General features: G+C 41.5%; 1 protein-coding gene across 1 annotated transcript in view; it reads right to left on the bottom strand.

Moving 5' to 3' along the window:
* The window catches only part of IQGAP2 (IQ motif containing GTPase activating protein 2), a 271207-nt gene that overhangs the window by 217164 nt on the left and 37126 nt on the right, over positions 1 to 16917 (bottom strand). The window contains exon 2 of the mRNA XM_045566428.1: positions 8961 to 9060. Coding sequence (XP_045422384.1) covers positions 8961 to 9060 — 100 coding nt within the window. The remainder of the gene's footprint in view (positions 1 to 8960; positions 9061 to 16917) is intronic.

Raw genomic sequence — 16917 nt, 5'->3', positions numbered from 1 at the left:
TCCAAATCCCACAGCTTCCTCCTTTCCATCGTTAATAACCACCCTCTCCACTCCAGCTTCACATCACAATCTCTGGTCACCACAGCCCAGCTGGACCTCAGCACCAACACCTCCCCCAAGGCCCCAGCTACAAATACCACACTCTGGCACGCAGGGCTGGCTGGCATCACGGCTCTTCTTGTACCATGGAGACACCCAATTAAAACCACGTCTCACCCTCTGCCAAGCCACCCTGGACAAGCCCATTCTTCTTGCAGGTTACTCTCCTTCCCTACTACTGGCATGTGCCAAGCCCTGGCCTGAATAAGAGGTCTGAGCCTTGCTGGCACATGGTTGCTGAGGGAAGCTGGCTGGAAGCAGCCCCGAACAAGCCGTTGCTCAGAAGCTGGTCCTCCCCACACCCAGGAGCCAGACCTGCAAGGGACCCCTGCTCTCAGCTCACTGCACCCCCACCCCCCAACCAGCCCCTGCGTGGAACAACCCTGCACTTCACCTTAGACAGCGAAGGCGAGGTCATAGCCAGGGCAGAAAACAAGGGGGAAGTAGAAACATGAAAGCTATTTATGTTTTCAAGATGCAATTAAGAATTCCTTAAGATTTCATTAATATTTTGTACAGAGCAACAACAGGTCTCTTAAGGGGTTGATTACCAAGAAAGATATTTCCCGTGAAATTTCAAGTTCTTATTAGCATTACTTACGAGCACATCTATGGGTAGTGTCCTTAGGCATGATGACAGTGAGGTCTAAGCTGTGGAGGAAATCCCCTGGATTCTCTAAAGTATTCCCCAGTCATAAGATTCTTTTATTTTTTTTTAAAACCAATCACAAATAATTAGGCAAACCCACACTCAAGGCTTTCAGTTGCTTAAACATTTGAAGTATTTCTCTCAAACCCGATTCTCTAACTAACTCACTACTAGGCAAGACCAGTGCTTAAGACTTGATTTAATCAACAAGGTGTCCTTTTGGCGTCTGAGTTGTAAACACTGACAGAAAAGGAATCACACCCGTGTTTTGTTTTCTTTCCAGGGCACACACAAAACTGTCCCAGACTCCCCAATACAGAGAACAGCTCTGCTCACATAAAGAGCTCTTTGAAGATAATATTTCTAAACAAGCCCATCACCAAGGGAAGGCTTTTTTTTTGCTTTGTTTATTTTGAGAGGTAGGACAGACAAAAGAAGCACAGCAAAAAATTTGTATGCATTTTCTATTTCCTTAAAAAAGGAATATAATATTACAGGAACTTTCCTTGGGAGACACAATAGCAGCCCCATTCATAACTACTTGCTCAACTGCAATCTGCAAACTCCCTCTCCATTTCTTGCCAAGATTCCCTCTCCTGTTCTCTAACCTTCATAGTAACTCCAGTTGGATTTAGTTCCTTGACCCAGAGTTTTCCCAAAAAGAACTCTCCATCTTCAATTTTTGCATAAAGAACTTAATTTCTTAAAATAGACTCATTTTTATTATTTGAATATATTTCACACAGATTAATATAATATCTATTCTGCAATACTAATTCTTCTGGAAAAGTTACTCCTTTAAACAGTGGGATTTCTGGCATCAGAGAGAATCTTCCAAAGCCCCTATGAGCAGGAGACTTGTCTGCACAGTCTCACATCAGCAAAATTCCCACAGCAAAGAAGCTATAAAGTTAGCTCTCAGGGCCTACCTGAAAATAAAGCTTAAAGGTCCATTTAGCATTATTTTAAATGATAAGAGGAATGAAAAGCTTAGCTCAAAATAGATCACAATTCAAAAAAATAAAAATAAAGGCAACAATAATCTTAGTGCCATAATCATTCAGACCAAGACACCACTCAACCCTGATTGGGTTTCTGACAGTAACAAAAAGGAGTTTCCCCCTCAAATGCCCTTTCTGGGGTCAATTTCAAAATGATACCGGAGACATCCTTTGGAAGGCAGCTTCTAAGGCGGCTCCCAGGAATCCCCACCCCTTGACTTCATACCTTTGTGGAATTCCCTCCCCTTGAGCATGGCCTGGATGTGGTAACATGGTTCTAATGGGCAGGAAACTGCAAAACTGGCAGACATCACTGCTGAGAAGAGGTTACACAAAGACCCTGGCTCCTGGCTTGCTCTGACTTGCTCTGATGGAAGCAGCTGTCGTGTTGTGAGCTCCCCTATGGACAGGCCCAGTGCAAGCGGCTAGGAGAAGACTCCGGCCAACAGCAGCAAGGTTCTGAGGGCTCCAGGCCAAAGACCCATCAGGAATGGAATCTTACCAACACCACTGAGTGGGCTTGGAAGCAGATGTGCAGCTTTGGGAGGGACCCAAAGCCGGAGGACTCGGTTAGGTGATGCCAGATTCCTGACTCTCAAAAGTGCTGATATAACTGTTTGTTGTGTTTAGCTGCTAAGTTTTAGAATACTTTGTTACACAGTCATGGTTAACTAATACACATCCCAGACATCCTCTGTCTCCCAACACATTGATGATTATTAGCTCTCCATGACATCATTTGAACCTACAGCGTAAAGAGCCACTTTATAAAGCAATTACTTCCTTTTTTGGTCCTAAAAATATGCCTTTTTAAATTTTTCCTTCATTGTCATTAATATTAGTTTTTTGAGACTTAATTAACAAATCTGTATTTGTAGACTGCATAAATTTAAATTTTGAGCAATAATTTTAGGCTTAAGTCATCCTAATACACAGGCTACCTCTTTCTCTCTTCATTCATTCACTGAATAATACTCTGCACCCTTTTCTGCATATTTTCTAGTTCACCATGGTATCATGGCTTATGAAGTTGTGTAGAATTCCCAACTTCAGTCCATATGTCAGCGGGACTTGCACCATCTAACTGCAATACAGAATTTTCCATTGAAAAGAAGATTAGATTTTACCTTCAGGCTGGCATCCTAGTACAACCATCTACAATCCTGTCTACCATGAATCTAACTCATAGCCTACGTATTACCTCCAACAGCCAAAACATACAGAAAACAGAGCATCATCAATCCTCGTTAGTAACAAATGATACCAATCCAACACTAGGCATTAAGTTATTCATTCAAACATGTAACAGATGTAATGATGTCAAGAGACTCTCTCATAGTTGAATTTGACCGGGATGCAGAAGTCAGCAAAGGACTCCCTAAATAAGTGAGCTGCAATCTGAAGAAGAAACAGGTCTGACCAGGTAACGAGCGAAAGGAAAAGGAACAGCACAGGTGAAGGTCCTGGTAGGAAGGAACACAGGAAGGAAAACGTCAATGTGGCCAGACCACAGAGCAATAGGGCAGCTGGGGAGGCTGCAAGAACTGGACTGTGCAGAGCCCACAAAGCCCTAAAGGTATCAGGTCCTTAAAAACCCACTGGAAGGTTTTAAGCACAGGATTGGCCACAAAAGATCAGAGTTTTAAAAAGATTCATCTGACTATGACTAACACAGATAAAGGACTGAAGGAGGCCAGAAATGAGTGGAGAAACCAATCAAAGGCCATGATAGCAGTCTAGCAAGAGATGCTGGCAGACTTCAGTGGGCTAGCAGTGGGGGGACAGAGTGGTAAGCAGATGAGAGACATTTAGGAGGATGATGGCTAGATATGGGGAGACACACATACACACACACACACACACAGAGATTAGCAGAGCAAACATAATAGAAGGAAAAGAATTTTAAACTCGAATAAAAAGTTCAATCAAATGGTGAGCTTTTCTGAACACAGCATTCTTAGTTGCTTGATCACCATCTCCCAAAGCACTCCTCCTGCAATTCTTTACACATAGAGAATGCTTAATATCTGTAAAACAAATACAGCATTCAGACACCTCATGTATCTTAGGAGTACCTTCTGTATGCAATGTATCTGCTAAATACCACTTAATCTTATTTAAGGTCCTTCACTAAGGACCTCTCCTAACCAGTCTGAGTGAAGGAAATTTTCTTTAATAACAGCTTTATTGAGATATAATTAATATACCATATAATTCACCCTTGTAAAGTATATAATTCAGCGGTTTTTAGTAATCACAGAGTTGTGCTACCACAACTACAATCACTTTTAGAACACTTTTTATCAGCTCCAAAAGAAATCCCACACCCATTAGCAGTTAACCACCATTTCTCCTGTCCCCCTGGGCTGTGGCAACCACTTATCTGCTTTGTCCGTATGGATTTTCCCATTCTGGACATTTTGTAGAATACGTGGCCCTCTGTGTCTGGCTTCTTTCACTCAGCCTAATGTTTTCAGGGTTCATCCAAGTGGTAGTATGTGTCAGTACTTCATTCTTTTTTTATAGCTAAAAAATATTTCATTGTTTGTTTATACCACATATTGTTTATCCATTCATCCGTGGATAAACACTCAGGTTGTTTCCACTTTTTGTCATCATGAATCACGCTTCATTTGTGTACAAGTTTTTCAATTTTCATAAGTATATACCTGGGAATGGAATTGCTTTGTCATATGGTAACTCTATGTTTCATAAAAAAAGAGCTGTCAGACTGTTTTCTAAAGTAGCTGTACCATTTTACAATCTGATCAGCAATGTATAAGAGTTCTAACTTCTCTACTTCTTTAGCAACATGTTATCATCCATCTTTATTTTCTTTTAAAGACAGAGTCTCCCTCTTCACTTAGGCTGGAGTGCAGTGGCACGATCATAGCTCACAGCAACCTCCAACTCTGGGGTTCAAGCAATCCTCTTGTCTCAATTGCTAGAAATGCAGGCACATGCCACCATGCCTGGCTATTTTTTTTTTTAATGGGGTCTCACTACGTTGCCCAGGCTGGTCTCAAATTCCTGGTCTCAAGTGATCCTCTTGCCTCGGCCTCCTGAAGTGCTGGGATTACAGGGTGAGCCACCACGCTCAGCATCAACTTTCTTTATAGCTATCAGGTGGGTATGAAGTGATATCTCACTGTGGTTTTGATTTGTATTTCCCGAATGACTGATGATGCTGAACACCTTGTCATGTGCTTATTGGTCATTTGTATATCTTCTCTGCAGAAATATCTATTCAGAACTTTTGCCCATTTTAAAATAGGCAATTAACTTTTTACATTGCATTGTAAGAGTATGTTTTGCTTTATATGTTCTGGAGCCAAGTCCTTTGTCAGATACATGATTTGTCTTTTCACTTTCTTGATGGTATTCCTTGAATGAAAAAATGTTTTAATTTTTATGATGTCTACTTTATCTATTTTTCTTTTGTTGTTTGTGCTTTAGTGTCGTAGTTCAGAAACCAATGTCTAACCCAAGATCACAAAGATTTACTATGTTTTCTTCTAAAAAACTGACAACTGTGGCTCTCACATTTAGGTTAACAATCCATTTTTAGATAACTTTTGTATATGGTATGAGATAGGGGTCCAAATTCATTTTTATGCATGTGGATAACCATTAGTCTCAGCATCCTTTGTTGAAAAGGCTGGCCACCTACCACAAAAATCAATTGACCATAAGTGTTAGAGTTTATTTCTAGACTCTCAATTCTATTCCATTGATCTATTCGTATATCCTTATGCCTTACCACACTGTCTTGATTACATTTGTGCTTCTTCCACCAGAACTGAAGTGGTAAGAAATGATCAAGAACTAGAGCCATACTAAAATATAAAATATGTAAAATTAAAAACAAAAAACTTTCCTAACTACATTTCCCAAGCCCTGGCTTGGCTGATAGAAACCACAAAATGTGTCCTACTAAGTCAGATAAGCAACAATGCCTTGATCTGCCCCAACACATCTGACTTCCCATGGTCCTCTATTGCCCAAACCCAGTCACAGTCCCCTGCCACACCCTGCAGCTTCCTCCTTTACATGCTTAATAACTGTCCCTTCCACTCCAGCTCCAGAGTGCCTTATGGCTTTGTCAGTGTATTTTGAAATTGGGAAATGAGTTTTGAAGAACTTTGTTCTTCTTTGACTATTCTACGTCCCTTGCATTTTCCATATAAGTTTTAGGATCAGCTTATCAATTTCTGCATTTTAAAAAAAAGGCAGATGGTTTTGCTAGGGACTGCACTGAATCTAGTATGTATCAACTGGGCGGGGCGGCGGGGATTGTTTTCTTAAAACTGTCTTCCAATCCAAGAACAACTGATGTCTTTCCATCTATTTAAGAGTTTTTAAATGTTCAATATTTTGTAGTTTTCAGTGTCCAAGGTCTTATACTTTTATTAATTTTATTCCTAAGGATTTTCCCTCTTTGATGCTATTATAAACTGAATTGCCTTAATTTCATTTTCAGATTGCTCATTGCTAGTATACAAAACTATAATTTTTACACATTCCTCTGGCATCCTACAACCATAATGAACTCATTAATATTAACGGTTCTGTTTTTTAGTAAATTCCTATGGATTTTCTATAAACCACATGATACCACTTCGAAATAGTTTCACTTCTTCCTTTCTAATCTAGATGCCTTTTATATCCTTTTCTTGCCTAACTGCCCTGGCTAGAACCTCCAGCACAATGTGGAATAGAAGTGGTGAGAAAAAACATCCTTATCTTCTTCCTGATCTGAGGAAGAAAGCATCAGTCGTTCACCATTAAGAGTGATGTTAGTTTGGGGTTTTTCATACATGTCCTTTTCTCAGGTTGAAATTCCCTGCTATTCCTAGTTTGTTGAACATTTTTATATCAAGAAAGAGGGATGGAGTTTATCAAATGCTTCTCCTGCACCTGTTGAGATGATCATATGACTTTTGTCCTTTATTCCATAATATAGTCTATTACAGTGATTTTCATAAAATAAATCATCTCAAATAAATCTTCTGAACAGAGACTCAGCCCTTCATATGTTTCTTGAGTCCAGGACCATGAGCTCTCTATGCACTCTGCTTTCTTAAATCATGGCTGCCTGCGTATCTAATACCAGCCACATAATTCCTATGTACTCCATGACCAAAAATCAGCTTCCTTAAAAGTGTTTATAACTTGAGATTTATAAATACATATTATAAATCTCTTATAATATAAATTTATGAAAAGCCATGTTGGACGAAAAACTGAACGTTTTTACAGTCTATTCTTTCAATGAAACTACTCCAAAGGAAGCTTTCTTCAAAGGACTTGGGGTAATTGTTATGCTGACTTTCTAAAACAAAATTAAACTACAGAATTTCAAAAATACTAAAGATGACAAGCTTTCAAGCTACAATCATACCACTTTGATGTACTGGGGGAGAAAACTATGATTATGTTATCACCATACACCTGACTGGCACTACAGTTTACAGAATACTTTCACTTTCTTTAGTTTTTTTTTTTTTTTCCAGGCTAGTCAAATGAAGCAATGGGAGTAGAGAAGGAACAAAGGAATCTGTAACTGGTTGTGATCAATTAGTTGTAAACACCACTGCACTTGGACTAGCCAGTTGGTTTTTATTTAAAAAAAAAAAAAAAATCCATGAAGTAGGGTAGGTGATATCATCTTTATCATCCCATTGACATAGGAGACAAAAGTGAACTTCCGACAGGTTAAAAGGTCTGTGCAAGGTCACATAGCTCATAACTGGTGGAGCCGGGACCAGGAAATTAGGTCCACCAATTCCCAATCACATACCTTTTTCCTCTACCTGACACCCTTTCCCACTTATAAAAAAAAAAAAAAAAAAAAAGGGAGGCAAAAACTTAGAATGCAACATGTGTCAGTAGGAAATTTCCACTAACTATCCTCAGTTTTCATTGAAAGCACATTTTTTTTGAATATCTATGAATCACTCTCATTGTTTTTAGCAACAACTTGACTAAAAGCATGTTTTTAATACTTAGACTGACAGCGAATCTTCAGTGTCCTCCAACCTAACCATAGGCTTCACAGACCTGTAAACAACCTTTAAAACTTGTCTTTAGAGCTTAAGGAAAGTTACATGACACTTAAAATATTAATCTGGAGAAACCCCCTTTTAAGGCAATTCTGATGCCAAATTAGGGTGTGTGTCACTGAATGTTCTACAAAATACTGATTAAAAATGTCATTCTAGCTCTGTGGATAGCTATTTATCAGTGATCAGAGATAATTAACAGCAACGACCACTTGACTACTCATTTTCTATACAGATGAGAGGGATGGAACATCATCTGTTCATGAACAATACTGTTGCTCAGTCACAGCACAAAACATTAAATCAAAATAACTCATGATAATCTGAACACTAGTATGCACCTAGCAAAGGACAAAGTTTCTATTGATTCCTCTCATAAAGAAAGTATCTGTACTTAGGACTCTTTATCTTCACTTTCTCCTTGGAGAACCCAATATTCCCTTAATCTAAAAAGCCTAAAAGAGTCCATGTGATTTTAGAGACAGCATATCCTAAATGGTCCCACACCCATGGGTTAAAGAGGAGAATTGCTGCCATAAACCTACCCTCCTACTTAGTGACCAACGGACTTTAGTCTGACATGCTATCGTCCTGCTGGGCATTCATCACGGGTGAGGGCTGGGTAAAAGATCTGAGCACGCTGTGGGGAGAAAGGAAGTTGATTTAGGTCACTGCTGCTCCTCCACATCCAAGCCAATGAGATGGAGAATTCGAAATTATCAACAATTTGCCCAGTGGTTTCCTGGGAGGCTGAGGAAAGGAAACAGCTATGGTAACTTTTTCTCAATTCTGCCTGACCATTTGCAAAAAACACGTTCTTTCTCCCATTAACCTGCTACTGACAAGACTCGAATGCATTGCTAGAAGTAGGTAGCATGTGCAGGGGTGAGCATGGTGTGCATCTGGCTGTGGCTGAAGAGTGGAGCACAGTGTGGCAGGGTCACCCCTGGCCCACTGGCCTCTTGGCATGAGAGCTTTGGCCAAACCTTATTCACTGATTGCAGGCAAGAATCTCGCCCTGGCCATCCCCAACCAACTCTTTATAATTGCTGGCCCATTCAGGTACCTTCTAGACATCAAATCCCACATCCTTATCCCAAAGCTGATTTCCAAGAGAAGGTGCACAAATAGACTAAGTCTGGATCTTACCTTTTGGCTTCCTCCAAGTGGCACAAGTATTCGTAAGCAATATTCTGCCGCCGCCTCTCATCCATCTCCTCTGCAGAGAGCCTTTCATCGTCCACGATAGCTAGAAATAGAAGATAACAACACATGACTTATAAAGGCAGTCTTCATTAAATAAACACCCGAGAGAATCAACTAGAAAAAAACTCATGGGCCGGGCACGGTGGCTCACGCCTGTAATCCTAGCACTCTGGAAGGCAGAGGCGGGAGGATAGCTCAAGGTCAGGAGTTCAAGACCAGCCTGAGTAAGAGCGAGACCTCATTTCTACTAAAAATAGAAAGAAATGATTTGGACAGCTAAAAATATATATAGAAAAAAATTAGCCGGGCATGGTGGCGCATGCCTGTAGTCCCAGCTACTCGGGAGGCTGAGGCAGTAGGATTGCTTAAGCCCAGGAGTTTGAGGTTGCTGTGAGCTAGGCTGATGCCACGGCACTCTAGCCAGGGCAAAAGAGCGAGACTCTGTCTCAAAAAAAAAAAAAAGAGAAAAGAAAAAAACTCATATGCAGCTCAACATTGAACACTCAAAGACAGATATATTGAAACACCAAGCATAGAGAGAGATTTGTCTTTAGATTTTACTATATTCTATTATTTCTAACAAAAAAGCAATACTGAGGTATTGGATTGAAATTATTAATAGAATGAGAATAGCAATCAAATTTCATGGACATGATGCCATGGGATTTGGACAGCCTCAAATCAATTAGAGCATTGTCTAAACAGCAACAGCTTTAGCCAACAAGACTGTAGAATTGGTCCAGTGGCTGACCTTGGGGGCAATGCCACCAGTAGTGTCCCACAAATCCTAGTACTGAACAAAGAATCTACAAGTACTCATCATCATTTCCCAATCCTTGAGGGAACTGAGGCCTTTTATCCAACCCAAAAGACCAATCAGTCCTATTTTAGGGATGCCAAAGTCTATGAAATGTCTCCCTCACCTATTTCTTGGCTTTTTCAAGGTTAACCTTTCTGGTCATTGGGTATCCAAAAGGAAAGAGCAATGAAGACGGCAAGTGAGTAGAGTTTGAGCCCACACGCTTTATTGCCAATCAAGCCTAGTTTATCAGTTTCAACACTTCAGCCTTGCTTTTCTGTAGAGCACACCGCCTCACCATTTCCTGACTGCACTTCCTCTGCCCACAGCCTCCAGGCAACCGCGGTAACCAGTAACCGTCACATCAGCCAACTCTTCATTATTTACATGACAACACTCTTTTCTCATAAAAAGGACTCCTTTTCCCTCCTCAATCCTGAGCTTTAATTTTGGTAGCCATAAAACTAATTACTCATCTAATGAGGACAATGTGTGTATGTGTACACACGCATGTGACAGGGACGTGGCTCCACAGGGCAGGAATGTCAGTGTTTGCTTTTTTGTTTCCAAGCTGCCAGCTCCAGTCAGCCATCTCATAAATGGGACCCCCTGGTCACAGGCAGAAGAAATAAGGATGTGAAGGTCACCCGTCCATCTCTAAAGAAAGCCATGCTAACCCCATGCCCTGCTGATAAGTCAAAATCATCACCCTGGCAGACAAAAGGAATTAAAGCCAAATTTTGAACTCTTACTGAAGCCAGTACAATGATAAATACTTAAGATCTAAAAACAATACTAAGCCTTCAAAGAACTCAAAAGAGAAGGGAGATTAAACTTACATCAATATAAAAGACGGCAAAATACTGTAAGCATGGAAAGCACATACTAGATGCTTGTTTATTGAGCACTTTCTTTGTTTCAAGGCCTTTGGCAAAGAGTTTTCTCTGCATCCTTGAATTTAAGCTTCATGACTCTATGAGGTGGGTAATTTACCCCACTTTACAGTTGAACAAACAGGCTGAGAGATCATTTGCCCAAGTGAAGAGCAGAAACATTAGGCCCATAATTATTTGGACAAAATGGAGAAAATAAGAAAAGTGTTGAAGAGCTTTGGGAAATGTCTCTGCTTATGGATGAGGAAGAAAGGGAACCAGCAGGGCCGGGCGCGGTGGCTCACGCCTGTAATCCTAACAGTCTGGGAGGCCAAGATGTGAGGATCGCTCGAGGTCAGGAGTTCAAGACCAGCCTGAGCAAGAGCAAGACCCCGTCTCTACTAAAAATAGAAAGAAATGATCTGGACAGCTAAAAATATATATAGAAAAAAATTAGCTGGGCATGGTGGCATATGCCTGTAGTCCCAGCTACTCAGGAGGCTGAGGCAGAAGGATTGCTTGAGCCCAGGAGTTTGAGGTTGCTGTGAGCTAGGCTTGACACCATGGCACTCTAGCCTGGGCAACAGAGTGAGACTCTGTCTCAAAAAAAAAAAAAAAAGAAAGAAAGAAAGAGAACCAGCAGAAGGAGAGGAAGGAGAGAGGTGAGACACAGAAGGGCACCAGGGCAGGCTGGTCTGTAACAAAAGTGGTGCCCAAAGGGGCAGGAGTTTCTGCTCATGTCCCCAGTGCCCCTCTTTCTACCACTCCCAATTTTGCACTGTGGCTCCATTCCTTAAACAGGGAGACCTCATCTCAGACCAATGATAGCAAGAGAGGTCAACAAAGATTGATATTTGTCAAAAGCATCTTCTTTTTTTTACTAAACTCAATCCAAAAGAGCTCTCATGTTTCAGAAAAGCACAGATGCTCTCAGTCTTGCTCTGTACCTCCCCTGCGAGAGCCCAGGCCTTCCACGGCTCTCCCTCAAGCTCTTGTAACAGGTCCCGTGGCTCACCCAGCACCCTCCTCCACCATCCTCCCCACTGGCACTGAAGCATCTTTCTAACAGAGCATCCTGCTGACGTCATTCCCCCTCTCAAAACCTCTCATGCCTCCCCATTTCTTACAGAACAGAGTCCTAGAACACTGTCCCTCTCCCCCACTCCACTAAAGCCTGCACTGTAGCCCCACTTCCAGGACCACCCCACTCCCTGTCATGTTCAGCGCCTCTGCTCCCCGCTCTGTGTGGAAAGCCATTCTCCCATCTTCTAAATTTGATATCTTTGACATCTCAAGCAAAACTCCATGGATCCCCAAGTCTGAACCTATCCACTCTCCTCAGCACCTGACTTCACATTATTACATCACTCACCAGAAAAGCCGCCCACTGTCCAGCAGTCTGTCCCCCTCTCCAAACCGGGAATCCTCAGAGGAAGGAAGAGACTGTTTCGATTCCCCTCCACACCTCCCTCGCGTGTGTCAGGGCTCCTTGCACATAGACAGCGTTCAACGAGTGCTGACAAGTACCTTCAAGTGAATCCTTACTAGTGAGCTAACCATTATCCTCGAATGAATATACTTTGAAAATCATGATTTTCTTATCTGGGGTTATCTCAGGAGACCTGGCCCAGCCACACCCCAGCACCTAATCCTCCATCTCCACTGTTCTGAACAGTTCCTCCCTAGTGTAGCCCATCATGTCCGAATTCTTATTTTTTTTTTTTCTTTTTTTTGAGACAGAGTCTCGCTCTGTTGCCTGGGCTAGAGTGAGTGCCGTGGCGTCAGCCTAGTTCACAGCAACCTCAAACTCCTGGGCTTAAGCGATCCTACTGCCTCAGCCTCCCCAGTAGCTGGGACTACAGGCATGTGCCACCATGCCCGGCTAATTTTTTCTACATATTTTTAGTTGTCTGGCTAATTTCCTTCTATATTTTCGGGAGAGACAGGGGTCTCACTCTTGCTCAGGCTGGTCTCAAACTCCTGATCTTGAGCAATCCTCCCGTCTCGGCCTCCCAGAGTGCTAGGATTACAGGCGTGAGCCACCGCACCCGGCCCAATTTTTTATATTAATTTCAGTTTAAAGACTGTTTCCCATTTCTGACAGGATGTTTTCATTTTATAGTACTGTCAGACACACTAAAGCTTGAAACCAAAATAAAACTCCTAGTGGGAGCCCACGGGTTCATTCTACCACCCCCCACTTGTAGGTGTGGACGCTGGGCTCACGCTCAAAAGGTGGTGCCCTCCCTGCCTCCCTTCCTGGCTGCCAAACTCTTCCAGCCTCAGAAAGGGAGACCCACCCGGCCCCTGGCCTCTGCCCCCAACTGCATCCACAAACCACACAGGAGTCCACGAGCCCGGGAGAGCCACTGAGAGGCTCCCAAACTCTGCCATCACCCTATCCAAATAAAAGGTTTTACTTCATGCATGAATTAAAACACTGTTCCCACAAGGTTTTAAACTGCAATTGCAACATATTGACCTTGGCTAATGGGATCCTATCTATCTTCAAGGCTCTACCCAAGGGCCCCCTCCTTCCCAAAGTCTTCCCGATGGTCCCAGCTCAAAATGCCCTCTCTCCTGGCACCTTCTACACTGCCTTGGGTAACAGTAAACTCCTAGAGGACTTATTTGGGTCCTCGTGGTCCCTGCCCAGGTGGCATGTTTCATTGAAATATTTGAACAAATAAAATCTCTTATCAGTAAATCCTAATGAAAGCACTCCAAAATATCTATGTGGGGTAATTTTATTTGCCTATTTACACTGAATAAAACAACAGTGTGGTTATGAATGGAGCAAATACAGTATGATTCCATTGACTTCACTCAACTATGTTCAATTCATAGGTTCTGCGTGCCAGGCATGAGTCAAAGCACCAAAGCGAACAAAACAAACATGAAATATTTGCCCTCAGGTGGCTTCCCCATACCCATCCCTCCCTTCTGACCTTCCACACACCTGGCCCACACACCTCATGCTCACCTTCCTTCAATCAGTGGTAGAGAACACCTTCCACGACCTATTGTCAAAGTACAATTCAAGGTCAGGGGTGTGAGAAAGTCTTAACAGCAAAAGCAGATCCTTCTGGGCCACAGAGGCTGCCTGCAAATATTTCTGCATGACCCAATATTTACTAAGTAGTGACTTCCGATAAGAACCACTGACATGGATTATAACCCTGCCATTTAAAGATCCATCATGGAGCTAATAAAATAATTTAAGATATGACTTTACCACCTATAAAGCACTTTTCCATAGTTATTGTGTGGTTCTCAATCACCTTGATAGGTATTATCTCTTTCTTACAAATGAGGAAACCAAAGTTAAGCAAGGGAAAGGGACTGCCCGTGGTTATTTGCAGAGCCAGGGCTGGAACTAAGGTCTTTCAGTATCACAGTCCTTTTTTTTTGTTGTTGTTGTTTCTAGATTTGAACATTTATTTTTCATTATTTTTTAAATTTCAGATTGTTACAGGGGTACAAACACTTTGGTTACACATACTGCCTTTGCACTACCGAGTCAGAGCTACAAGTGTGTCCATCCTTCAGCACACACCCAAAGGAAAAAAAGACATTCTATAATAAAGACATCTGCACTTGAATGTTTACAGCAGCACAATTCACAACAATCCAAGAAACAACCCAAGTGCCCATCAATACATGAGTGGACTAATAAAATGTGGTCTATGTATACCATGGAGCTCTACTAAGGCATAAAAAACAATGGTGAATTTTTTTTTAATCCCCTTTCATTTATCGTTACCCTTCAATAGTCCTTCATGCCATTTTTAAGAATATTAATACGAATCTTAATATTAATACGAATATTAATAAGAATCTTGTTGAAATCTAGAAATGCCTGTTGTGTTTTTGACCAACCATAATAGTAGGCATATTTAAAGTATCTCTTGTATTATCCTGGATACAGCTGGAGCCCATTCTTCGAAGTGAAGTATTACAAGAACAGAAAAACAAGCACCACATGTACTCACCACTAAATTGGTATTAACACTTATGTGCACATATGGAAGTAACATTCATCAGATGATGGGCAAGTGGAAGGCAGGTGGAGGGAATGGGGCAAATCCACAGTCCTTATTCTTTGTCCAGTGCCTCCTGCTGCTAAATCTATTAATAAGTGAGCCCAGGAAGGTACTTGTCCCTGCCAAACCCAAGGAGGTCATTTAAGTGGCTTCAAAATTCCTTTTAGAGTAACTTAATTAACTGTGATCTCCACTAAAGTTCATCTTTATTTGCTGCCTTGAACCCCAAGAAGCACAAAGACATTGTAAAGAACACAGCTCTCTGATGTTTTAGTAACTCACAAAATGCCATTTGTAGCTTCAGTTGACATTGGCTAAAAAACGTCTAGGGAAATTAATGACAGAGCTTATTCAGAGATTTAAGGAGCAGAAGGAAAGTGAGTCAGTAGAGAAGGTTTTGAAATAGAAATTAGAAATGGAAGGAACCTTAAGGAGTTCACTTCCCAAAAAAATACCCACAAAAATCCAATGTAACAATAGCCCGAAACCTACTTCATTCAATAAGGAGTTGACAGGGTCGCTGTTTAATTTCCCCACTCTCTACCTGCTCCCTATGCACACAGAAACGCCAAGGCCACCATATCCTTTGTAATAAAATTTGTTTGTTCAACAAATATGTGAGTGGCTGCGTGGTGCCAATCTGTTCTAGGGACTGAACACAAAGTGACAAGTATGACTCATAAGGTCTCTCACGAAGGTTTTATTACAGTTAGAGAATTGAAAGTTTGGTATAATTACATGACGTTTGGGGGGAGTATACTGTACTGAAGGGTCTGCAAGAGTCACCAAAACAAGAGCTGGGAATCTGTTTTATAAAATGGTATTATTTAGGGTGTGTGTCTTTAAGGAAAAGCAGATGACTAGCAATCATCAATTCATAGAAATATGTCCACAATTTAGCATTTTCTGTACATGTGTTATTCAAAATTTCTACAAGAAATCCTAAATATCCTCAGGTATAAAATTCATTTCAATTGTGTATTGGACCATGTTTTAAGAGTTGCAAACTGCTTCTGCCTGCCCCCTCCCCAAAAAAAAACACCTACATGAATATCTCCCCACTCCCACAACCTGAAGAACAGTTACCAGACATAGTGTTTATACCCCTAGGAATGCACTAGAAGGAAGAGATCTGGTTCTAAGACACTGAAACTGGGGTGCGGGTAGGGGGACGCGATATTAAAGATGAGAGAACCTAAAATCCAAGATTTCAAGTAAGTCAAGATACTCAGTAACTTTGACCTGTGGTATATTCTGGCTTCATACCAGCTTCCTGAAGTATTTCACAACTACTTAATCTTAAGCTTTAAAGGGCCACATGATCAAACTTCCCTAAACTGAATTTTCTTTTGAAAAATAGGCAGACCTAAGGCTGAAGATATTAGCAACCCGATACATATTCACAGGCACTCTCAAGAATCTGAAACAATAATAGAGATCACCACCTCCCACATTAACAACATGGGAGACTTCATCAAGTCGCTGAAATTAAGAGACACTGTGCACAGAGCCCGAGTCTCATCCATTTCTATATTCGTACAAAGGGCCAAGGAAATAGCAGGTGCTCAGTAAAGGCTGCCAAAGGTGTGTGAAACTTTTTGCTTGAAGGCAGAGATGCCTCATCCTTCCAAGCTCCATCCTATCAAGCCCACTACCCTCCAGATATTCTCCAGATACTAAGGACAGGTGAACCTTAAAGCCTGCCCTCCACATCATTCCTGGAACTTCTCCTCCATCACACATTTCTAAGAACTTTCCAAAGTTATAATTCAACACAAAACTTCAGAGGATAATCAGGTAGACATGGCTGTAAGGGACTGCGGGCTACCTGCTTTAATAAGACAAAGCCCTAAATCTTCAAGCTTAGCGTTAGGAGGAGAGTTTCTCAGGTGGGGAAATAAGGGCAATACACACTGAAACTACAAGTTTATCAACAAGGGCTCGAGTCCCTGATCGGCTACCAATTCCTTCTTTGTTCCAGTGAAGTCAATAAGGCCCAGAATAGTTAAGAAGCTTCTTTGTAATAATTATGCAGGAAAACTGAGAAATAGTTCAGGCTTTATGAAAATAACTGATCCTTTTCTCCAAATATGCTTTAAACGTATATGGTGTTAGGATCTACACATGAAAGAGGGTTCCTGTCACGCCTGTAATCCTAGCACTCTGGGAGGCCTAGGTGGGAGGAT

Source organism: Lemur catta, chromosome 12 (genome assembly GCF_020740605.2).
Source record: "Lemur catta isolate mLemCat1 chromosome 12, mLemCat1.pri, whole genome shotgun sequence".
NCBI lineage: Eukaryota > Metazoa > Chordata > Mammalia > Primates > Lemuridae > Lemur > Lemur catta.
This window is presented reverse-complemented; position numbering and strand designations above follow the sequence as displayed.